Source organism: Sceloporus undulatus, chromosome 2 (assembly GCF_019175285.1).
Source record: "Sceloporus undulatus isolate JIND9_A2432 ecotype Alabama chromosome 2, SceUnd_v1.1, whole genome shotgun sequence".
NCBI lineage: Eukaryota > Metazoa > Chordata > Lepidosauria > Squamata > Phrynosomatidae > Sceloporus > Sceloporus undulatus.
The window spans coordinates 181,461,392-181,487,553 of NC_056523.1; the positions used below are offsets into that span (position 1 = coordinate 181,461,392).

Below are 26,162 nucleotides of genomic sequence, written 5' to 3' on the forward strand. Positions count from 1 at the left end.
GGTCTTTGCAAACAGGTTTGGACAACTGCTGCCCTCTTTGGGTCTCTGTTGAAAGACAACACAATAGCAAAAACAAAATAATTGTCAATAAATACTCTTTATGGAGTTAAACCATGGGCAGTTGGAAAAATGAGGAACAACTGGGTAACATATCTAACGTGTGTATGTGTAAGGTGTGTGTGTGAGAGAGAGTGAGAGGGAGAAAGAGAACATATCTGGCAGTATCTGTCTTAAAATAACTAGGTAACTTATCTCAGGGAGTGAGACACAGAGAGACAGAAAGAGACTGTATAACTTATTTTCAGTGTTTCTGTGTGGGAGAGTTTATATCTTATCTGGCGTATGAGTGAGAGGAAGAGCGACACATGCTATAACCTGCTGCTTGGATCTCAAAGGAAGTTGCTTTTTCTGTTACCAACGGAGATTAAATTTTGTTACCTGCCTTTTGCAACTCCATGTCTCTCATAGCCCACATGGCCAAAGAGAGTAGGGCCCCTTGCCCACATGGATATTCCTCCAGGACATCTTAACTGACAGATAAATAAATAAATAAATAAATAAATAAATAAATAAATAACATTTTGACAAAATGTTTCCTTCCTTCCTTCCTTCCTTCCTTCCTCCTGTATGATTTTTAAAACACCTTTGCATGATGAAGAAGCCAGTGGAGCTTTGGAAGCTTGCATCATGCATTTTGTGCATCTTTGGTTCACCCAATAAAGGTGTTGCTGTTTTGTGGATTGTGGATGTCATTGTATTTTACTGTATGTATGTGAGTAAATGAACAAGAGAGAGAGAGAGAGAGAGAAGCTGCCTAACTTCTCTGGCATTTCAGTATGCAGAGGAATCTTGTAGCATTTTTGACACTGTGCGAAAGAGGGTGTAGCATATGCTTTTGTAGACTGGGTCTACTTCCTCAGATCCATCTATGGACACAGACTAAGGTCTGATCTTCACTATAGAAATAATGCTGTTTGACACCACTTTATCGGCCGTGGCTCAACGCTATAGACTCCCAGGATTTGTAGTTTGTGATACCAGAGCTCTCTGACAGAGAATGCTAAATATCCTATAAAATGACAAATCCGAGGATCCCATAGCATTGAACAATGGCATTTAAAGCAGTGTCAAATTGCATTGTTTCTGTGATGCCAATTAAACCCAGGTATTTCAAAGCCGGTGCTACAACTTCTTTCTCACATTTATTCTCAAAGGTGCTACAAGATCCCCTTGCATGCAGATATTCCCAACTAAAGCCAGCATGGTGTGGTGGTTTGAGTGTAGGACCTGGACTCTGGAGATCTGGATTCGTTTCCCTACTTGGCCATGGAAACCCACTGGGTGACCATGGGCAAGTCACACACTATCAGCCCCAGAAAAGCCCAAGATTGGGTCGCCTTAGGGTTGCTGTAAAATGGAAATGACTTGAAAACACACAGCAGCAACATTCCAGACTGACACAGCTATGTCTCTGAATTCTCTGGCATTTGTGAGTCATTCTATAATTTCCACTTGGTGGACTTGAGCAAGTCACACAGTCTCCTCTGAACCAATCTTGCCCAGAAAACCCCACGACAACCTTGCCTTATGATCGCCACAGGTCTGAAATAGTTTGAAGGCACACAACAACAAATTAGAAATACATTTTCCATTAGAGACAGCCTGTCTTTCCAGTGTCATGGACTTAGAGTTCCTACCTAGGCTTCTGCAGGAAGGCTTAGACTATCAGATCCATACATGGCAACAGGGAAAACAATGGCGTGTACAATTCTAACTTTTGTGCTCAGTTGTGTATCTTTGCATTTTAGGACCTTCTCTAGTTCTTTCATAGCTGTCCTCCCCATCCTTAACCTTCTTCTGATTTCCCGGCTGCAGTCTCCATTCCCATCAATGTTTGATCCCTGGTATGAGAATTATTTTTCCTATTTCTATTTCTTCCTTGTCTAATTCCCATTTGTGTAGGTCCTCTGTGGCCATGTTATTCATTTCCCTTTGTTTCCAACAGTCGGCTATGGACAACATCATGACAGAATTCCTAGCCATGTCTAATGTCTAATTAACAATTTGTAAGCCACTCTGGTAGCCTTTTGGCGGAAGAGCGGGGTGATAATAATAATAATAATAATAATAATAATGTTAGTCTGGAAAATCAGAGTGTGGTGGAGTTCTCCCTCCTTGGAGGTCTTTAAACAGAGGCTGGATGGCCATCTGTGTCAATGGGGATGCTTTGACTGAGAGCTCCTGCATGGCAGATGTAGAGTTCCTGCATGGCAGAATAGGGTTGGACTGGATGGCCTTTCTTAGGGTCTCTTCCAACTCTAGGCTTCTAGGATTCTATATACTCCAGGCCTGCCTCTGAGTCTGAAGAGCCAGGTTTGGGTGGGGAAGGGTTAATAAAATGAAGGCAGGCAGGTGAGGGGCGTGTCCTTCCCTGGCCCCGCCCCTGGCTCAGGTGAGCCCCGCCCCTCCTGCTCCTGCCGCCTATAAAAGGGCTGCCTGGGCTTTGGGTGGCCATTCTGCAGAAGGCTCCAGGATGAAGCGCACCTCCGTCCGCAGCTTCAGCAGCCGCTCCTACACTCCGGGCCCTGCAGGCTCCCGCATCAGCAGCAGCTATGCCTCCTCCGGCTATGGGGGCACCAGGGGCTCCTTCCGAGGGGCCTCGCTGGGCAGCATCAGCGGAGGAGGCGGCATGGGGGGCATCACGGCCGTCAGCGTCAACAAGAGCCTGCTGGCGCCCCTCAACCTGGAGATCGACCCCACCATCCAACAAGTCAGGACCAAGGAGAAGGAAGAGATCAAGAGCCTCAACAACAAGTTCGCCAGCCTCATCGACAAGGTGGGGGCACCTTCCTTTCCTCCTCTGTTTCCCCCTCCAAAAAAACCCCCACTCACCCAGGCGTCCTCCTTTTCCAGGACCTGTCCTCCATTCCAGAAACCTTCTTCCAGGAGGAATTCCCCAAAGTCCTCCCTTTGGAGCAGGACTAAGAAATTTAGATGAGAGGTTTGGAGCTTTGATTTGGGAGTGTCCTACACTTCTCTGGAATGTCCTCCATGTCGAGGTGCCTTGCCTTCCTTTGGGGTTGGGACCAGGCGTCCTCATTCCAGGGCATGTCCTCCATTCCAGCCGTCTGTCCAGGAGGAATCCCAAAAAGTCCTTCCTTTGGAGCAGGGCTAAGAATGACCAGGTATCCTCCTTTTCCAGGACCTGTCCTCCATTCCAGCCTTCTGTCCAGGAGGAATTGCCAAAAGCCCTCCCTTTGGAGCAGGATTAAGAAGCATGGATAGATACTGTATTTAGATGGGTGTTTCTGAGCTTTGGTTTGGGTGTGTCCTACACTTCTCTGCAATGTCCTCGATTCTGAGGTGCTTTGTCTTCCTTTGGGGCTAGGCAAGGTGACCAGGCGCCCTCCTTTTCCAGGGTGTGCCCTCCATTTCAACCTTCTGTCCGAGGGGAATTCCAGAAAGTCCTCCCTTTTGAGTAGTCTGAGTGGCCAGGCGTCCTCCTTTTCCAGGACCTGCCCTCCATTCCAGCCTTCTGTCCAGGAGGAACTTCAAAACGTCCTTCCTTTGGAGCAAGACTAAGAAGCTTGACTTTACCTTCATAGGAGTGTTCATAGCTTTTATGCCCTCCATGGTTTTTTGCTGTCCTCCTTTGGGGTGGGGCAGGGTGGCCAGGTGTCCTTCTGTTCCAGGGCATGCCCTCCATTCCAGCCTTCTGTCCAGGGGGAATTCCAAAAAGATGTCCTTTGTTTTGAGCAGTATTAAGAGGCAGCATGAATTTATATTTATAGGAGGGTTTTTAGTTTTGATTTGCTCATCTCCTCCAGTTTTGTCTTGAATGTCCTCCATTTTGCAATGCCCTGTCCTCCCTTGCAGTTAGGATGCCTGGGCACCCTCTCCCTCCCTTTTGTCAGGTGGGGCTCTGCTTCTGGGTTTCCCTGTGTAGCAGGAGTGATTTCAGGGTTAGGACTAGGCCTGCTACCACACTGGGATTAGTGCAGTTTGACACCACTTTAACTGCTATGGTGCCATCTTGTGCAATCCTGGGATTTGCTCTCTGGCAGAGATGAAATAGCTCACAAAAGGACAGACAGGCCCCATAATTCCATAACCTTGGGCTGTTGCAGTTAAAGCTGTCTCAAACTGCATTATTTATTACTGCAGTGCGGCTGCGGCCTAAGACTGGAGACCCAGATTTGAATCCCCACTCAGCCAGGAAAACTGACCAAGGGCGAGTCACACACTCTCAGCCCCAGATTTGCCCTTTGTATGCCTTCACATCAACTTACGGTAACCCTCTGCTGCCCCAACAAGCTGCCGTTCCCAGAATTCCATAGCACTGATCCATGGCAATTAAGGCGATGTCAAACTGGATTATTTCTGCAGTGAGGTCTGGGCTGTGTGGGACAAGCTGGCAGAGGGAACACGGATTCCTGCACTTTTAAGCCAAGATCAACCTGGGTTAGAAAAAGCCAGAAGGCTTCCTTCCGGGAAAGGGCAAATGGGGTGCTGTTTCAAAAACACCCTTCTCCACCATTTCCTGGAGAGAGGAAGCAACCCTGGACCTGTTCTTGAGTGCAGTCAGACCTGTCTGGGGAGAAGAAAGCTCCATTAGTGGTGTGCCACAGGAAGGAAGGAAGGAAGGAAGGTCATCTGACTTTGTATTCCTTGGTCCCAGCCAGAGTAGACCCATTGAGTCCATTGCTGATTGCTGAATAGTGAGGCAACAGCTGAGAGCAAGCTGTGATGATGTAGTTTCAGTGTTGCACTAGGACACTGGGTTCAAATCTCTGCTTAGCCATGGAAACTCACCTTGGGCAAGTCACACTGTCTCAGCCTCAGAGGGAGGCAATCATAAACCCCTTCTGAACAAACCTTGCCAAGAAAACCCTGCAATAGGTCTGCCATTATTAACTGCCTTTGAGTCCCCCCCCCCCCCCAATGGTCATGCTGTGGATGAAACATTTCCAGGACTCCCTCTCCCCCACAGCTCTGCTTAGTTCCTGTAATTTCATGCCCATGGCCTCCCGGATTGGGTCTATCCAAAAGGCATGTGGTCTTCCCCTCTTTCTACAGTTCACAGTTGCCATAAATTGGAAATGGCTGGAACGTGGACAGCAGCACAAGGAGGCAACAGTTATGTAAATCCCAAACATTTGATGTGTGTTGTGTGCCTTCAAGTTGTTTCTGACTTATGGCGACCCTAAAGCAAAGCTGTCCTGGGGTTTGCTTGGCAGGATTTGTTCAGAGGAGGTTTGCCTTCGCCTTCTCCTGAGGCCAAGAGGGTGTGACTTGCCCAAGATCACCCAGTGGGTTTCATGGCCAAGTAGAGAATCGAACCTTCGTCTCCAGAGTTTTAGTCCAGTGCTCAAACCACTATGCCACACTGGCTCTCCATTCAACAGGGCGACTCAGACTGGGACTACCAGTAGGATTCAGGCCTCTCAAGGCTGACTTCCCAGTTTAAAAATTAATAGAGAGGGGAAAACCTATGAGATATTCCTCCACTTTTCTATCATTGATTCAGTCATGGCATTTGAATGTCACGCCCCATAGGCCTGCTTGTCTAGAAAGCTAAGTCTTGCCCCCTCCTGGCTTTTTCGTTTTTTGCAGACAGGCTGGTGAAAGGTCTCAGGCCTAAGCAGTTTAGTTGGCCCACAAGTATGGCTGACAAAAACTCCTAATCTAAGCTAGATGTATTGTGTTCCTTCGAGTCATTTCCAGCCACCCTAAGGCAAGCCTATCGTGGGTCTTTTGGGGCAAGATTTGTTCAAAGGGGTTTGCCATTGTCATTCTCTGAAGTGGAGGGAGTGTGATTGAAGGTTGCCCAGTGGGTTTTCATGGCTGAGCATTCAAACCCTGCTTTCCAAGTCATAGTCTTAACACTCACCACTACACCATGCTCTACTCATGTAAACTACTCAGGTAATAATTATACCCAATGATTTGAGATGGTGTGTGTGTGTACATGATTGTACACTATTTCTTTTCCTTCCTCTCACCCCTTCTCCTCTTGGGAATTCTTTTTGCTTGTTGCAGGTATGACTGCATTGGCATCTCTGAAATTAAAAGTTTTTGGTGAAATTACCCTTTTGAACTACATCTTGCAGAATCCCCCAGCCAGCACTGGGGGATTTGGGGAAATCCTCACCAAGCTCTGGACCTGAATTGTAGCTTTATATTAAACAGGAATTTTACTTGACAGGTAGAATTCAGAGAAAAAGCCCTGTTAGTTTGGAATATGGTATGCAAAAGAATCTTGTAGCACCTTTGAGACTAACTGTGTAGAAGTTGTAGCATATGCTTTTGTAGACTTGGTCTACTTCTTCAGATTTCACTGCATGCATCTGAGGAGGTAGACCAAGTCTGTGGAAGCTTATACTACAATCTCTTCCATATAGTTAGCTTTAAAGGTTTTACAGGATCCTTTTGCATACAGGAATTCCACTTGTAACCCACCTACCTTGCAAAACTGTGCTAAGAGATATGTGGATAGGAGTTGTCTTGTAGTTCAGAATTTGAGGGCTTCTGTTTACTAGCAAGCTCCATAAAGTAAATGTGTATGGGAGGGAAATAGAGAGAGACACACTGGGGCAATTACTGTATACACATTTGAGGAGGGAATGAAATTTACCCCGTCCCTTGTTCCTCCACATCTTGTTCTCATCAGTTGCACAACTGTCTTACATTTGGAGGGAATTAGTTCCCAGAATCTTGCAGCCAGCATGGCCTCCCTCTCTGGAAGTCTCTGGAACTGTCATTCTGAAAAGTTTGTTTTCCACACTCAGTTGGGAAGAGGTTGACACCAGTGACCCACTAGATTAGTGGTCCCCAAACTGGTCCCCAGAATCCTAGACTACAGGCAAACATGACTGAGGCTTCAGGGAGCTGAAGTCCAAATTCTCTTAAAGAGCACAGTTTGGGGACCACTGCACTAAATGCCTCAGTGTTCTGGAGAGTTAACAGGTGAAGGGGTTCCAGTTCTGTGTCATAAAATGCCATTGACTACCAAAGAGAGGTGTAGTGGACCAAACTTTTCCATGACTGTTTGTAAGGCACCCTCAAAAAATCCAGACGAAGATGAATGTCAGAATTTTATTTAGAAATAGTTATGGACAATGTCGTCATAGTATTCAAAGACCTAGCCATGTTAGTCTGGAAAATCAGTATGCAAAGGGATCTCTCAGTACCTTTGAAACCAGCTGAAAGGTAGAAGTTAGTAGCGTGAGCTTTCATAGGCTTGAGCCTAGTAGGCTTAAGTCTACGAAAGTTCATGCTACAGACTTCTTTCAGTTGGTCTCAAAGGTATTATGAGATCCCTTTGCAATGTCATGATATGCTTGCCTTAGAGTAGTGGTCCCCAAACTGTGCCCTTTAAGAGATTTTGGACTTGAACTCCCAGAAGTCCTAGGGTCTGGGATTCTGGGATCTGAAGTCCAAGATCCCTTAAAGAACACAGTTTGGGGACCACTGCCTTAGGGTCTCCATAAGTCAGAAATGACTTGAAGGCACACAACAACAATGTCCCTGTCAGACTTTAAGAATTATCCACAGTCAAGGTTACTGGGGAAACAGGGTGAGGAATACAAGTATGTGTGAGGGAGAGGTAGAGCGGAGGAGAGGTTGCTTTCCTCAGATCTCTTAACCATAATTAGAAATTCCTCTATTGACACGAGCATAACATTCAATTCATATTATCCCTTTTTAACTACAAAGGCTTAGGGCAAACATAACTAGAATGAGACATAAGGAGCATTTTAGAGTTGAGGCGTGGCACTTCCTCATGCACCATCAAGGTGGCTGCGTGGCGCCAGAAGCAACTCATGTAATTATTATTGTTCATATTAAATAATACAGAGGCCACTGATGAGATCAACATCTAATGATCATGTACTATGCTACAGCTTCTGGGAGATCCTTCCCAAACAACAATAGCTTACAGGTACACATGAAGGTAACTGTTACCACCACCATCACTCCCAGCTTTCCAACCTAATATAGGTAAGAGCCAGAGTAATCTAGTGGTTACTGGCTGACCTAGGGCGAGTCACAAACTCTCAGCCCCAGAAAACACCATTATAAGGTTGCCATAGGGTTACGATAAGTCGGAAATGACTTGGAGGCACACGATAACCAATGTTGGTAAGCCAATTCCCAAAGGATCATGAAAAGTGAGTTCTTCATGTGATTAAGGAAACTTGATTTTGCTTTCAGTAGTGTGTTTGTTTTAAAGCCACAACAGCATTCCTCACTGTATCTTAAATTAATAGGGGGTTGAGTGGTTTATGGTTAAGAAGCACACCCTATACAAACTTAGAGACACTCTCTTCATCATAGTTACCATTTTGCAAGGCTATTGTGACATAACTGTGAATGTGCTCTGCCATTACAAAACAGGTTCCAAGTTTAAGAATTGGCTAGGCATGCCACAAATTAAACACACTGTGTGTGCACCGTGTGTATGCATGTGTGTGTATGTTTACACACGCAGTCCACACCCATATCCACACCCCGTAATTACATTCTCTTCTGATTTTTTTGTGATAGTTGTAATTGCTTAAGAACAGAGTATAGTTCAAGACAGTGAAAAAAGGAGTGATGGGTTTGGTGCAGAGTTTGGAAAAAGAGCATTTGGGTTGCACAGACTATAGAGATCATGCTGCTTGAGGGATTTTGGAAGTTATAGTCCAAAGGCTCAATTTCCTAAGCGTCAATATGGTGCATAATCTATAGACGAAATCTATGTTTTGCCTGTTAAAAAAGAGTGACAGATTTTTTGTGCTGCTTGAGAAACCTGTTTCACCAGAGTCAAAGTTGGTTCAAAGAAATGCCTGTATACTATGGGGAAGCTAAATATCTCCTGGCAATCCATTATCCATTTCCTGTGTCTGAGAGCACTTAAAGCAACCGGTGGTGATCTGCATGTTCCCTAGCCATACTTTATTGGGTAAAATAAACTGTCCCATTTTGGCAGAGATCATCCCAATTAATCCTCTATCATCCCACTTCTTCAGATGCTTTTAAAAAGTCCCTGTTTCTCTCTCCTCACTTTCCTCTTTTGTCCTCAGCTTATTGAAGTTGCCTCATACTGAGTGCAAGTACTTTGCACTCAGTTAACTCAGTGGTGGTAAGAATTGAAGAGGAGGCAGAATCTTACCCTTCCTTGTTGGCTCAGGCAAAAGCAAACCTAAGGAGTACTGTATGTAGAGCAGGGCAAACCTATAAAAGACAACTTTTCCACAAATTAGCATTGGGTAATCTAAGTTGAAAGAGCTTTCTCCTTTATCATGGAAAACCTTTATCAACTCTGCTTAGCTTTTATGTTAAACTGAAATTACTGTTTGAGTTATTTCTATTGTCTCTCTAGGTTTGAGTTATCTGAATGAGGGCAACAGTTGGTAAATGGAGTTCACCCTTATGTGTTTTTCCAGTTTTAGAGTCTCTCTCTCTCCCCCTCTATTTTTAGCTGAAGTTCTAGCTCTCCAGTTTTTGTTTTTTGTTCTACAAAAATCACTGTTTTCAGCAGCACAAGCAATTTAAAAACAAAATCGAACTGGGCATCATACTTGGAAGCAGAGGCCTGGCTTCAGGAAGATCCATTTTGAGATATCTCTGCACTGCTCTCTCTCTCTCTTTCTCTCTCTCCAAAATGCATTGGCCATAGAGAAAGTAAAGGAGAAGTTCTAAGGGAATATTTGTTAATGTTTCAAAACTGGCATATCAAGCTCTGTGTTCAGAGGTTCTAGCATTTTGAGCTGAGTTCCTCTGAGAGTGAGGAGAGTTTTAAATGTGTCTGGGAAACAAAGGTTAGTTTTGTTGCTACGGGTTGAGTCTCACTTATCCAGAATTCCAAAATATTCCAAAACTAAAACTTTTTCATTCTAAAATCCAAAACACTTTTGATTCCATGCATTGTGGTTAAGGGAGACATGACATGTATTGTTAAAGTAGTTCTTAGGAAACTTGGTTTGGAGTACACAGTGCTTTTCTTTTATACAGGGAGTTGTTTTGTTTTAAATTTGAACAAGGGACATAATATTTGTCAGCATATGGAGAATGCCTCACTTCAGCCAGGAAGCAATGTTTCACATACATCAATGGATAGGGTTCCTCTGGGCCTTCTTAAATTGTTTCCTTCTAAAGAATGAGGATTGTTTGGTCTGAACAATATATTTTATAAAAAGTGCAGTAATTATTCTATTACATGCCATTAAAATGATTTGTTGTGTGCTTTCAAGGCATTTACAATTTGTGACAACCCTAAGGCAAACCTATCATGGAGTTTTCTTGGAAAGATTTGCTCAGGGCAATCTACCAATGTCTTCCTCTAAGGCTGAGAGGGTGTGACTTGCCTAGGGTCAACCCATGGGTTTCCATGAGCAAGCTTGGATTCAAAGCTTTAACACTTAAATTGTTCTCCAATGAAAAAAAGTTTCAGTAAAGGCTGATTAGATAGAATTAGATGAAAGGCAGAGATACAACAGGTAGCTGTGTCAATGATCAGGTGTGCTAGGCTCTTAGGAGCCTGTATTTATTCCATCACTTTGTTTATGGCACCATGGTGTGTGTCCTTCTGCATAGTTTGGATTCAGGTAGCCTAATCCATTTGTTCCTAGCAGAAGCTGCTGTTTTGCAGGCCATGATGAACATTTTCTTGCTATGGGACAATAGGCCACCTTGTGCCAAACGTGGAATCCCTTTTGTTCTCCCTCAGGTTCGCTTCCTGGAGCAGCAGAACAAGATGCTAGACACCAAATGGAGCCTCCTGCAGAATCAGAAGGTCACCCGAAGCAACATGGACAGTATGTTTGAGGCGTACATCAACAATTTGCGTCGGCAGCTGGACAGCTTGGGCCAGGAGAGAGGAAGGCTGGATGCTGAGCTGGGTAACATGCAAGGCCTTGTGGAAGAATTCAAGACTAAGTGAGTCAGGCAAGGAGGTGGAGGGGGGAGAAGTGGAACTGGAATGTCACTTTTTCATAGCTTCCCTTGGGTAAATGGTGCTAAATAACACCAAACTAAGCCTCACACTAAGCTTATTGTTATTTCTGCTGAGATTCTCTATCCACCCAGGAATCAGGTATGGTATTTGCCTTCCTGAAATGATTGCATTTTTTCTTCATTCCTCTCAAATAAAAGCTACTGGTCCTGATAGATTTTGGTCCTGTTCTTTGCCTTAGCAATAGCAAGTACATTTCAATACTACATATTAGTGAGCTGAGCACTCCCTAAGTAGTTTATAATGTGTAAGCTAACTGCCCACAACAAGCTGGATACTCATTTTAGCAACCTACGGAAGGATGCAAGGCTGAGTGGACCTTGGAGCCCCTCAGATCGAATTCACAAGCTTGTGGCTTCAGTACAGGCATTTATAGAGTGCACAAAACAACCAAACAACTTCATTTATATACCGCTTCATACTGAACTAACAATGTCTAAGTGTAAGCTAATTCCCCCCAACAATCTGGGTACTCATTTTAGTGATCTCCTCGGAAGGATGCAAGCCTGAGTCAAGCTTGAGCCCTTTTGCTGGTATTGAACTTGCAATCTTATGCTTTGTGAGTGAGTGGCTGCAGTACAGGCATTTAACCACTGTGCCACTAGGGCTCCTTAAGGATGCTCTATCTTAAGGATAGTGAGGCTTGGGGTCCATTTCTCCCATAGTGATAAATGGAGATGTAATTAATGCAAAGATAACAATCCATATTTTAGTTTTCTTTTCCCCCCAATTTTGGAATTACATTTTAAAATACACACAAAAAATACAAAGAAAAACATTCAGCGATGCACACAACATTTAAAAACATAACCCCACATAAGTCTACAAACCAAACCCTAAATTGAATTATCCCCAACCTCCTCCAACTCATTTCCTATTATATATAACTATAACAGTAAGCAAATAAACACAAACCCAATCAACACAACTAACACAGACTATAGTTCCTAAACCTAAGAATTTTTAACACTCAAAATATATATTTTCTCACATACAGTCCCCTCTTGTATACTCAGCCTTCTGGGAAATGTTTCCTCCAACCAGCCAGAACAGAACTGGCCATGGTTTCCCAGAAGACTTTTTCATCTGCGTCACCTAAACTGTGGAGTGACCTGCTGGAATTGATATGACAACTGAAAATTCTGACTTGCATTTAAAACAGCATTAAAGACATATCTTTTCCAACAGGCCTATCCAGTCAGTTTTAAATTATGATTTTAAAATTTGTATATGAACCCTTATGACTGTATTTTGTACTATTGTATTTTAACACTGGGTTTATATGTTTTTAATTGTGTTTTGTATTTTAACATGCTGTACCCCACCCTGAGGAGAGGTGGGAAAGAAATAATTTAGTATTATTGTTATTAAGCCATATACCCATTTACCTGGAAGTAAACCCTGTTGAATTCAATGGGACTTACATCAGAATAAGCATGTGTAGGCTTGCAGTGTTTGCCAGGGTTTGAACTTTGTTAGCAAACCCTGGGTAACAGGGAACCTAGTCAGCATTAGCATTAATGGAAAATATAAGGTGGGTGAGAAGGAATTACTACCAAGAAAGAGTTACGAGAAGGGAATGAATTATCATTTTGACATCTCGCTCCTGCCTCCAGTGGTCATCAGAAATGTGGGGTTAGGTTTGCAGAAATTCACAAGACACAGGCATATTATATGGTAAACATTTTCAAAGGTTTTGGCTTTTCTCCCCCCGGTACTCCCTTTTAAATTATTTCCAAACCTATGGATGCTTCTGCATTGCATAAATAATCCAGTTTGACACCGCTTTGACTACTGTGGCTCAATGACATGGAATCCTGGGTTTGGTAGTTTTGTGAAACATTCAGCCTTCTCTATTTGGCACAACAACAAACTACAGATCCCAGAATTCCATCACATTGAGCCATGACAGTTAAATTGGTGTCAATCTGGATTATTTCTGCAGTGCAGATGCAGCCTTGGTTTGTAAAATGTTTCAAGGATTGTGGAGAGTTCTGAAAATGAATAACCTCACCTTTTGGAGATATTATAATTTGTGCTACGGCTCTTTAGAAGTGTTTGAGGAAGGAAAGGGAGGGCATTGATGTAGAAACTTGGAATGCCCCAGTCACAAACTCACACGTGGCAGATTTAAATCATGTCTGGTCTTCAGCCTCACACAAACACACACGCATGCATGCACAAGCTCGAGCTTGCTGTTCTCGTACCCAGAAGGATTGCTGTTGCAACTGTCTGGATTATTTTTAAATGAGGCTGACATGCATGGACAGTCTGCATGCATATGGAAATATTCTTTGCAAAGCAAGGATGGAGAACCTTTGGCCTTCCAGGTGTTGGGACTACAACTCCCAGCATCTGTTCCGAATAGCTGTGCTGGATGAGGCTTCTGAGAGATGTAGACCAAAACATCTGGAAGGCCAAAAGTTCCCCATTTTCAATTTTGAGAATATAATTCATTGGGGTTGTGAGGTTAAGGAGATGGGAACTGAGAGAGGTGTTTCTCAGTTTAAAAAATAGTAGGTTTTTTATTTGCGCTTTTTCACTTTCACAGGTTCCTGTGTCCTTAACTCTAGTAAATGTGGAGAACCCCCTGTAATCACCAGGACAGGATTATTGTCTCTGTCCTTTTCTATATGTTTTCAAGATATATTTATTATGCTACTATTGGTCTATTCCTCTTCATCATCTTCCCTCGAGAAACACAGAGGGAGGGGAAGAATTTGATGAAAAATACTGATCTGATATAAAATGACAAAGATGGTTGTGTGTAGTCCCTGTAGTGGGGAAACTACTCCTGCACGTCACATGTAACATCTTTACTAGGGATAAAATGCTAAAACCCAGAAATGACAAATTACACGCTAAGTTTGTGCATGCGAGCCACTCTCGTGCAGATATCCAGGTCTAGAGCTTGGGAAATTTATCATTTTGGACAACTCCTAGAATCCCCCTATAGTAGTGGAAGTTGTAGTCCAAAAAAGTACAGTAAAAGAAAAGCTATTAGCTAAAAATTCCTGGGTTTGCCCTAATTTAGACATTGTGCGTGTGTGTTTGAGGGTGCACTTGAATTAATTTTACACTCTGGTAGGAACTTTTAGAGAAAGGAGTATTTGTGTTGCTTTATTTACTTGAAACTTTACTTACTTGAAATGTGTCTTCAGTGAAGCTCCTTACTTTATTATTTCTTAGGTATTAAATCTAGCTGTCCCCCACCATACATACAGAGGTCCCATGCCTGGGTTGAGTTATAAATGTAGCTTTAAAGCATAACTATTATGTTTTAATGTTCCACTGAATGGAATACCATAGGAAGAGTTCTATTCAGTTAGACCAAAAGCATATCTGTCTATTATCCTCTCTGTTGTAAATCGCTCGGATTCGCAGTGATTGGGCAGTATATAAATAAAACCTATTATTATTATTAATCTAATTTGGTGCAAATGAAGGCATATTGGGCTTATTTGAAATCTGTCCACTAATCAGTTGTGTTCCTCTCCGTTGACAGGTATGAAGATGAAATCAACCACCGTACAGAGAGGGAAAATGAATTTGTTTTGCTGAAGAAGGTGAGTGATAGGGCTGTGTTTTCCTGGCTAATGATCCTGTCTTGGTAGTGCCTTTTAGGGATCTCTATTACAATGGTGTCTTGGGCTCTCTCTTCTTAGGACGTGGATGAAGCCTACATGAACAAGATTGAGTTGGAATCCCGCCTGGAAAGCCTGACTGATGAAATCAACTTCCTGAGACAATTATATGAAGAGGTAGGCCTTGTCTTTTCAAAAGGCAGAATCTAGCCTTCTAAAACCTGTGAACAGAGACGGCAGAGAGCAATATGACAGCTGCTCTCCCTTTCTATTTACAAAAGTTGGCTAGACTAGATGTTGACTCTTACTTGATCACTGATGGTGGGGGTCTATGTCCTCCACCACATCCTACCCTAGGGGTCCATGTGGCCCAAACAGCCTTGTTGTTTTTCCTCTACCACCTTGTATCTGCCACTTGAGGCAGTCATCTCAGTTTGTCTACAGATAAAGTCCTGCTCTTGCTAAGGTTGCATTTACACTGTAGAAATAATGCAGTGTGAACACCACATTAGTTGCCATGGCTCTATTCCTACAGGATCCTGAAATTTGTAGTGGGTTGAGGTACCAGCAGTCTTTGGCAGAGAAGGCTAGAAACCTTTTAAAACTGGAGTGACAGCACCTAAAATGGTGTCTAACTGCATAATTTCTATGGTGTAGATGCACCCTAAGGAATACCAAAAAGCACCTGTAAAGTAGGCAAAGATTTATTTTTATTGCGAGACGGCTGACCAGAAAAAAGTGTATTTTTTAAAAGTCATTTAACTTTCCCCTTCTTTCCAAGTCCGTTGTTTGTTTGTTTTTTACCTAGTCCTAATGCACATTTTTTTAATGTTAGGAATGGTATTACTATTAGGTTGAAAATTTTGTTTGTATTTTGGGCAGGAGGGGGAAGAGGCAGAGTTCTGAATGTAATAGATCTGTCATACCTCTTTTGTGTTCTAAGACAATGTGCCGACCTTCTCTCAATCAAGCAACTGAAAAATCCAAAGTGGCAAAAGGCATATCTAAAGTGCATAGTTGCACAATAGTCTTAAACTGGTTTAAAATATGTTTCTAGAGAATTTTGGGACAGTAATACTTCAAGGGGAGCTAAGGATCTATAACAGAATTGTCAACTCTTTTCACCCAAACAACAATTCCCAGAATTCCTTGCAGAGCATCTATAAAAGATAGTGGTGCAAAATAAATGAAAATTGCTGGTGTAGGTATGGCTTTGGATTTTTTCAGTTCTCCTTGCAGCTTAAATCATAAGTCAACCCAAGAACTACATTTTTAAGCTTCATGCTCAATCAGATCATAGTCTTAACTGTAATTTTGTAAAAGCAATAGTAATAAAAATATTTAAAGGTAGCTTTGTATTCTGATTGTGCAAAGAAGGCTTCCTTGCAAGGTGTGTAATGTTGCCTTTTACAATTCTTGCAACGCAGGTTTAGCAGTGTGTATCAGACAGTAAAGTAAGTTACTAGGCGTGTGCACCCTGTTTAGCAACATCTTTTGCTTTGGTTATTAGAACCTGTCTCTTGGAAAGTTTGCTTTCACAGCCAGTAACAAGGCTTTAAAAAGATCTGTGTCAACTACTGGGAGTAAAGGCTAAAGTCAGAACAATGGAAGAGGGAGAGACTTTAGGAGGACCTAACACTAGCAGAGATGGCAGGTCTCTAGATTTCAACTCTTGGATCAGATTTGTGGCAGTGAGGAAAGGAGTGAACAGATATGTTTTGAGTCTTCTTTTTGTCTGTAGTGGTTCAGAATTCTGTTCCCTTCCTTTCAATTCAGGAGTTGCGTGTAATGCAGTCTCAGATCAATGACACCTCTGTGATCCTGTCCATGGACAACAACCGCAGCCTGGACTTGGATGGCATCATTGCTGAAGTCAAAGCACAGTATGAAGAAATTGCTGCCAAGAGCCGGGCTGAGGCAGAGAGCATGTACCAGATCAAGGTGATCTCCCCTTGCTTCCATGCTTGTGGCCATGGAGTTCATTGATGCAAGTTACTACCCATTCTGTTTCTTACAGATGGTTCTGGTTTTTGAAAAATGCTTCACCATAATCAGCAATCCTTTATGTTTACCCCTACTTTTTTTGCAGAACTTTGAAAAAACAACTTTTTGTAAACTGTTTTTACATAGCTAGCTAGCTAACTATATTAAACAGCTTGCAAAAAGTTCCTTTTGAAATTCCAAAAAATATATTTTTTCAAAAGAGTTGGTTATTCATGTTTTAAATGACATCCCAGTGTCAATGAGAAACCACTGATTAATTCAGTCTTTTAAATACATAATAGAGCCATCATAGTGTAGTGGTTTGCGGGCTGAATTACAACTCCAGAGATTACGATTTGATTCAGTGGTTGGCCATGGAAACTTGCTGGGTGATTCTGGGTGAATCATACACTCTCAGCCCCAGAAAACCCCATAATAAGTTTGTGTTAGGGTTGTCATAAGCCATAAATTACTTGAAGGCAGACAACAATGAAAATATATAAAGGATAGATCACAGAATAGTGTGAGGGAGGGATGCCTTACTGCTGAGTCCTCCTACCATTTTAGTGTGCTGCAGCCAAGGAGACTGAAAGTTCCTACATCAACGTGGATTTAAAGTGGGTTTTACCAAAGAAGGGAGAAAAAGTTAAACCCTAAATGACTAAGAAATATGAAATGTGTTTGCTAGATGAATCTTCAACCAAAGTGGGAAGCACTGTGAAACATGAATAAACAGACATTTTTCAGTGTCAGAGCAACATTCTCGGTTAGGATCACTGCAGGATGGGAAAATTCCCACATTGTAAGGATCATTGCTTTTTCTCTGTTTTCTTGTCATCAGTCTGGATGAGCTCATTGAAAACTGTTGGAGGGAATTTCACCCTGCCAACAGCAGTCCCAAAACTTTAGTTTGCGAGGAGAAATCTTTATCTTGCATCCCCTATAGAAGTGAGGTATATGTCTGTGTAGGCGGGATTTACATGTATGTGCAATTCCCAGCCCAACCATCTTTGCCAACATTGGATGCAGATGAGATGTTTTTCCTCCGCCTTAATCTGCTATACTGGTGAACTTTAATTCTGAAGTTGGCCCAGAGCACTTTTGCCTGAGCACTCCACATAATTTGTACATTATCTCACTGACAGCAGCCCTATATTATTGTTGTCGTCATGTTCTGAATGCAGGAAGGCAGGGCTAAGAGGTAATAGCTTGCCTGAGGCCATTGGGGAAGCATTTGTAACTCAGATGCGATTTATGAGGTACTTTCCAAATTATGACTCATTCTTAGCCTTGTTGTTGTTGTGTGCCTTCAAGTCTTTTCCAACTTCTGGCAACCCTAAGAATCACTACCACAAAAAGGGACAGAAATAGTAGCAAGAACACAGATGCAGACAATTGTTTACATTAGTATTGCATATTTCTGATGATAATTTGGAGGGTTAGTTTTATCCTTAGAACAGCTCCACTGAAGCCAATTAGGCCTGAGCCTGCAATGGGGATAGATTTGGCTGCGCATCTCAGTGCATGAATTTAACTTTGCATCCATGCACTCCAAATTCAGCATTTTGTGTCAGTAGTTCTCAACTTCCTGTCCTAAAGGTGCTTTGGACTCCAGACTCCTAAAGCTCCAGCCAGCATGGCCAATGGTCATGGCGCCTGGGAGATTAAGTCAGAAAGTTCTAGAGCACTCAGGCTTGAAAGCCTGCATTCTGCACAACATTAATTCCCTGTTGAAGAGGTTATTATCTCCTAGCGAATGTGAGAGAATGAGAAACGTGTGTCTTGTATTGTCCTATACATGTCTCTGGTCCATGATCAGCACTGGGAGACGTGTGGCCCATCAGATCTTGTTGAACTCTATTTTCCAGCAGATCTAGTTAGCCTGGCCAATGATGAAGTATAATGGGAGTAGTAGTTCATCCACATCTAATGAGCCAATGGCTCCATGGCACAGTTCTTGTCTGTCTAATTCAGGAAAGAGATAATAACAGAGATAGCTTTTCCTGTGCATGTTTGCAAAGGGATTCATTTGTTGCACTCTGCATTTCTCCAGCTCCAGTCTTGGTTGCTGGCCCCCTTTTTACAGATTTTTCCTAATGTGTATGTAATGTTTGTCTCCTTTTATCCCCACTTTGTAGTATGAAGAGCTCCGGTCCGTGGCAGGCAAGCATGGTGATGACCTCCGCAACACCAAGAATGAAATAAATGAGCTCAGCAGGATGATCACCCGGATACAGTCGGAAATTGATGGGCTAAAAGGCCAGGTTAGGAAGCAGTTGGTGACTCAAAGCTGAGAGCTTGTTTGTGATGGATGCAGCCCCATCTGTATTCACAGCACCCTTATATGCTTACATAAACAAAAGAGGCAGGTCCCTGCCCCTATGGAATGTATAATCTGCATTTTGATAGTGAAGAAAAAGGAAGGGTGGTGTGGAAACAGGAAGACAAGCAGGCAAAGGTAACCAGCGATGAATGTGATGTTCACAGGCTTGGCTGCCACTAAATTTAAGAATTACTATTTTTTAAAAGCATTTTAAACTCCCAATTTCCAGTGCAGCTGATACATATTATTTGGGGGGGATGGTAATTGGCTCTCTTTTTTTTTTAAGTAGTGAGGTTGGACATAAATCTCTCTAAAACAGGAGTTCACAAACTAGGGCCCTCAAGTGACCCTCAAGAACTAAGATGACCTTTGACTGCTGAACACCTCCATTCCCACCTTTGGTTTCATGAGAATTTTTCTTTCACCATTACTACTACACTATTTTGTGATGTTTCACTAGGGGATTTGTTGCTTTCCCAGGTGAAGTTGAGATAAACTCTCATTAACCTCACTATTGGCCATGCTAGGTGGGGCTGATGGGAGTTGGAGTCCAACAATAGCTGAAGGGCCAAAGGTTCTCCATATCTGAACTGCTTAAACCTCTGGCAGCAGTGGTGGGAGAAGGCTATTTTTGTCTGGATTCTTGGAGATCCTTCCTCTGAACAGAAGATCAAGTGGTCTGGCTTTGACCTAGTGTTTGCTACTGATGGTTCAAAATTGTTCTTGGGATCTACTGCTTGAAGTATGACCTTGTATGACTGAATTTTTCTCACAACAAAAATGAGGCTGGAATCCTTTCTGATGTGGTGGTTTATAAGTGCAGGGGTTGTTTTGTTTTGATCCCCATATCCATCCAGTGAAATGAAACCCCATCTACTGTCTAAAGTGGTATAGCCCCAACATTGGTTAACCACCTCCAAGGAGAACAGAGGGACAAGAGAGAGGTAGCTGTGTGTGTGCATGGAGTAAGAGAAAAAAAGGTTGGGATCTGGGAGCAGACAGTTTCCATGTTAAGGACAACATGTTAAGCAAAAAACATGGAGTCCTCCTGGCTTCCTTCAGATCCTGATCTCTACCAAAAAGTTAGGCCAGGGCAGGAGAGGCTGTGGCCCTTCAAGTGCTGGTGAACTACTAATCATGCAATGCTTCAGCACTGGCTAGGCTGGATGGTGCTGATGGGAATTGGAGCCCAATAGCCTCTAGAAGGTCACTGTCTTGGATCTATTGGCAAAGACTGGAGCAACTAGAATGCAAAAACTCCTTTACTCATGAAACTCATGGAGTGGTTTGGGGCCAGATATTCTCCATCAGCCTGACTTACCTCACAAACTGATTTGGTTCTTAGTACAAAATCAGTGGGTGAGTGTGAGGGGTGGGAAGTCCTGTGTGACATCCTGAGCTCCTTGGAAGAAATGTGGGATGTAAATGTGGCAAACAAAATTGAACTAGCTCTCAGGACAAGGCAGATTTCTATGTTGATAAGCTGCTCTGTTAAGTGGTTGTCACTTAGGAAGAGGAGCATGCTTACATCAGTAATTCCTAAACTATAATACAGGGTTGGGCAACTGCAGGGAGATGGGAGAAATTTTTTCTACTCATGGGACCTGCACAGACTCCCAAAAAGTACTTCCCAGCCATTTATGGTTTTGAAAAACATATTTAAAATGATATAAAACAGTGCAGAGAGTCTGTTTAAGAGATAAATGGCCATTCTTAAAGAGGAGGCAATTCATACTTTTGGGAGGGGACAAGAAAAGGACAGTCATAGGAATCTAGAAAGGTCAGGCCTCCCTCCATTTCCTGGCAGTGTGGGGCTGCATTCAGCCCCCCCCCCCCAAGATATGCTTTGCCCACCTCTTCTGTAATAAATCACAAAAGGCTACCCCATTTGTTTGCCAGTTTGTATGATTTTATTCTTATAGTGCAAGTCACAGGAGCAGTGACGAAACTATAAGCCTTCCCTCATCCCTATCACTCAACCATTCAGAGTTTGTAAAAGTTACTTTTTTCAGTCTGCAACTCTCCAAATCCTACACCTCCCATGGCTGCTGGCTATGCTGAATTCTGGGAACTGTACTCCAAAAATAACTTTCTTCTAAACTCTTGGCTGTATGCAAACACCTGGCTTCTGAGACCTCAGCAAGCGTTGCTTCATTTTATTGTTAGATGTCTCCCCCGTCCTCCATTACAAATAACAAATCTTTGGACACTTTTCCTTGCTTACTTAGCGTGCTAACCTGGAAGCTGCCATCACAGAGGCAGAGGAACGTGGAGAGCTGGCCGTGAAGGATGCCACTACCAAACTGTCTGAGCTGGAGAGTGCCCTGCAGAGAGCCAAGCAGGACATGGCCCGGCAGCTGAGAGAATACCAAGAGCTGATGAACGTCAAGCTGGCCCTGGACATTGAGATTGCCACCTACAGGAAGCTGCTGGAAGGAGAGGAGAGCAGGTGAGTAAAGATTAGTAAAGGCTTAGTAAACGTCCTTTTTGTCCAGGGTCCTTCGTCCCATGTGTAACCTTTCAAAACTATTTAAAAAGCTCTGGTTCTAGCTAGGACAGGTTTGCTGGCATATCGAGATGAACTGGCCAAGCTCTTTAGTGCCTGTAATCTTTTGTTTCCAGCACTTACATTTTGTCTCTGTCTTTACTATTACTATAATGCTGATTGGATATTTTTATATGCCCTTTTCTTTTGTGCCTAGGTTGGAGTCAGGAATGCAGAACCTAAGCATTCAGACCAAAACAACTGGCTATTCAGGTAAGGACGTTTAGCAGTTGGTTTGAGAAAGAGGCAAAAGTGAAAAAAGGGATGAGGACAGACTTATCACTCTTCCCCCCCCCACCAGTTTCATTACTCTCTCACTTTTTTTGTTTAACATTTAACATCCATGCAACAGGTAGAGACATTCCAGTCAAATTTTCCCCTAAGATTGCATATCCATCCCAGAAAAGACTTCTGCTGTTGAATCTCTGCCAGTAAGGCAGCTATTAAAGCCTCAGAAAGCCCAACCAGAATGAAAGCATATCACTGAAAAATAATTGCAAATATAAGAAAACAGCAGGTGCAGGAAATACTGTATTGCCAAGCTGATTCCCAACATCATTCACAATTTTTGTTTTATTGTTGTTTTTATTATTAAACATTAAACTTCTAATTTTTAAAAAGTTTTTCCCCTTGGTAAAAAAAATATGGCAGCCTTTATGTATTGAAAATGTGCAGAGCCTGGAAAGTTCCTTTTTTGAACTACAGCTCCCAGAATTCTGCAGCCAATGTGCCCAATGGACAGGTTTGCTGGGAGATGCTTGGAGTCAATTTTCCAACTTTCTCTTCCATATTTTTCTTACATATTTCCAGGTTTATCATGAATTCATGCTTTCTTTCTGCCCTTATGAGTACAGATACATCATCTGAAAAAGCAGTATTAAGGGCAGATCATTAGGATTAGAATCTGTGAAGCATCACTGTTTCCATAAAATGGGTGGAGAACGTATGGCTCTACAGATATCATTGGGCTGCAAGTCCCTAGCTGGTTTGAAGCAGAATGATGGGAATTATGATCAATGACATCTAGGAGCTCAGTTTTAATTGAACAGCAACCTGGTTGGAAAGACAATGTTGTCCAATGTTCTACCTACTAACAAGGAAAATCCACATGTCTCTTACTTTAAAATCCACATGTCTCTTACTTTAGGAATGAATTATACTGGCAATTTTTAATATGATGTGCATGCTACATCAGATGTCATGATGTGAGAAACACTGTCCTGTGTCCAATGAGTTTTCTCTATCCCATCCAGGTGGTGTAAGCAGTGGATATGGTAGTTTTGGGGGTGGATACAGCTCATACTCAAGTGGTGGATACTCCATGAATTCTTCTCCACTGGAGACCTCCTCAGTGACCAAATCAAAAGCCATCGTCATCAAGAAAATTGAAACCCGAGATGGAAAGCTGGTGTCTGAATCCTCAGATGTGCTCTCCAACTGAGTTGTGGTTGCCTCCAGTTCAGAGTGCCTTAATCCAATGAGCCTTACCTATTCTCTAGCTAGGCTAGTTGATCACTAGGAGAAATTGGATGGGGGCAGAAGAGGCGAGTGGTGAAATTACTTCTTTTCTCATATAACTTTCTGTACAACAGGGCCGCTGGGAACTTTGTGGCCCTCAAAATGCTGTTGGACAACAACATCCCTCACCCTCTGGCCATTGGTTATGCTGCCTGGGGTTTATGGGACCTGGAGTCTAAGAACATCTTGAAGGCCATAGTTTTTCCCAGAGCTGCTCTAGGATATTAGATACCACAAAACACTATGGAACCCTCAATTCCAGCCACTCTTTCCATCTCCCTCACCAGTCAGAGGGCTTTCCATGCTGAATCCTCAGTAGACTATTTTTATCTTCCTATCCCCTGAGAGTTCTTTTCCTTCTGATCCTTTCTGTTCGCAGGGAACAGCTACCTGAGGATTGGTACTCAGGCAGGTTTGAGTGTGCTGTTTGTGTGTATCAGGGATGGGCAATCTCTGCCCCTCCATTATGTCTTAAAGTTGACCAGGCTGAATAGGCCAAAAACATTGGAGGGTTGTCCTTGTGCATTCCTGGTATATGTAATTCCTAATCCCTTTCTCTTTTTCTTTCCTATCCTCCTTTCTCTCTGTAGAAACAAAATAATAAGTGCCTTAACACTCAGCTATGCATCTTCTCTTGCAGATGAAGTCATTTTGGTTTTGTTACAAGAACTAAAATTGCCTTCTCTCTGCGGGAGAAGAGCTAGAGCTGCCCGTATATCTTTAAGAACAACTTGAACTGTGAAAAATATCAGGCAAAGCTTTTCCTGGAATGCCATAAATACCACAATTGCCTTCTAATAACTGCTGAGCAAAGGTCTGGTAAACCATATTGCAACCAAATCCTCATTTCTTCCCACATCTCATAGAGGTAGGTAGAGCATTTTTTAAGATACCAAAGACCCTTCACATAAATACTGGCATCACCTGTAGGCCAAAAGGGTGACCTACATGAAGAAATTTAATGCCACCTCTTTCCTGCCCTGTCATTCAAATAAAGAGATATATATCTCTGTGCCTGGGATGTCCCAGATATGACCAGGCAATCTTTCAATTCCCCTTGCCTCTTAGGAATAATGGCAGGAACCCTATATCACTGTCTACATTATGTAACTTCACAAATTCTTACCTATGTAGCAGAGATGCTAAGAAACCCTATTAGTTAATTGCCAAGATGCTTGTTTGGACACCAGCAACAGTACCCAATGCACTTGGTTCCATTGTGCATTGATCATTTTGTCAGCTCTGCTACATAGTAATGTAATAACAGTACTAGATACGGACATTACAAGTCTGCCCAATTCAAATTTCTGCATACAGAAGCCTGCTTATGAAGATGAAAGTTCTATAGAGGATTCTGGTCCACTTTCTTAGGAAGAATAATGGAGCCTTGAATTTTGAATTGGTTTTGTCACTACTGATCTATTGGGGTATCTTTCAGAAGTCTCTTCAACAGACTAAGAAGTTTGGGGCTGGATTCCCACAACTTCCTAGTTCTGTAGGTATTGTGAAAGGCAAGTCCTCACCCTATCCAATAGAAATCAGAAAGTGTTGCTGAACTTCAACAATGAAAAGACACTGCAGTTATGCAGCCCTATAGTTGTTTGCTTACTTTAATAAAAGAGATGACAGGAAAACGTGGGAATGGCTGCAAGTGGGAGATGTCCTTGCCTGAATCCTCTTCATAATTCTGTTTCATCTTACTGTAATGGTGTTATGTCTTCAGACAGCAAAATTGTGTGAGCCAGTTAATTGGTGGCTCTTCTCATTCTGATAAGGGAGTGTCTGCCCCAGCACTACTGTAACTGGGAGGCGATGGGTAACTGTACACTATAGGTTTCATCTAGAAGCATCCATAGGGCATGATCCAACAGAAGGTTGGCTTATGATGTTTGTCAGGCTGCCCCCTCCTGCACCTTTTTAAAAAGAGTCAGAGCCCCTGAATTCATTAGGACTTAGTCAGAAAGACAAACACACAGAGTCTGCACTTTGAAAGGGAACATGCTCCAAACAAACCTGAGAGAGATGAGGGGACCTGGTGGGATGCTCACAAATGCTTCATGTTTTGGGCACATTATTTGGTCAAATCGGGGGACAGTTGGAAATAAACTTTGGTATTAAGATAGGTACCAAGTTTGTTTCAGTTTCTTTCCAGTAAGAATTTAGTAAAACTGCCAGATTTCTCTACTTTTAGAAGAAAAATTTGAATGCTGTAGGGGCCAAAACTGGTGGGCAGATTTTCCTATCCTTGCTGGGAACAGTGATTTGCTTGCTGTAGGCAGAAAAAGAACATTTAACACTAATCTGAGATCTCAAGCCCTCCGCCTGTTTCAGTCTGCAGTCCCCACCAACCCTTGCCATTCTGGGTGGAGGATTAGAGTTGCAAGCCAAAAGGGTCCTCTTTTTTGTTTTAGACTTTCATAAATAAAAGTCAAGGACTGTTATAGGTTCATATGCTTTGCATGTTTATTTGGAAGTATGCCTTAATTGCTGCCCCTGGCCCTCCATTTTTTTTAGTGTGGAATATAGTTAGGTCAAAACTTCAATCTAAACTGAGGCTGTGAACAAAGCTTTTGTGCTGAAGGATGTGGAAAGGAAGCGTTCAGGCTTAGGAGGAGCACAAAGCGAGACAATCTGTGAATTACCTTTGAAAAACTTCACTTGGTTTCCATTTTATTTGCAATAAAAAGCTTTACCTCTTGAACTCCACTGTTGTGAGAGATACCTTGTCTTGTGTGACAGCTGGTTTTTTTTTTTTTTTTTTTTGAGAGATACAGGTAATGGTTAAACAGAAAAAAAGGGCCTAATAAATTTTGGCAGGAATCTTACATGCGAGTTACAAATGCATAACCTACAGATATGTGCTCGTGACTTTGATTTTTATGATCCCTAATGTGACAGTCCCTATTCCACTGCAATCAATAGGAGTGTGGATTGGGAAATAGATGGCTGATGGTCCTACCCTCGGTTGCATGAGCCCTCTCTTATGTTTCTATGTTTTTCTAAAGAGAACTGCAAGCAGAACCTGACCATGCTGTGGGCCACAAAAACAGCTTCAATTCCTGCAATTTACCTCTCCGTGCTAAAGGATATGATTGGCCAGCTGTTCCCTCTAGGTGTTGCTGGACTGTAACTCTCATAATCCCCTGTCACTCGCTATGCTGGTTTGGGCTGATGGGAGTTGCAGTCTAAGGGCTCATTCACATTACAAAA

General features: G+C 42.6%; 1 protein-coding gene across 1 annotated transcript; it reads left to right on the forward strand.

Annotated features, from left to right (window-relative positions):
• The first annotated feature begins 2,510 nt into the window (after positions 1–2,510).
• On the forward strand, positions 2,511–25,658 carry KRT8 (keratin 8). The gene is made up of 9 exons (XM_042449590.1): positions 2,511–2,836; positions 10,715–10,923; positions 14,505–14,565; positions 14,665–14,760; positions 16,360–16,524; positions 18,705–18,830; positions 21,118–21,338; positions 21,592–21,647; positions 22,688–25,658. Exons 1-9 carry the CDS (start codon positions 2,534–2,536, stop codon positions 22,873–22,875), a joined length of 1,425 nt encoding a protein of 474 aa, XP_042305524.1. The 5' UTR covers positions 2,511–2,533; the 3' UTR covers positions 22,876–25,658.
• The last annotated feature ends 504 nt before the right edge of the window (positions 25,659–26,162 follow it).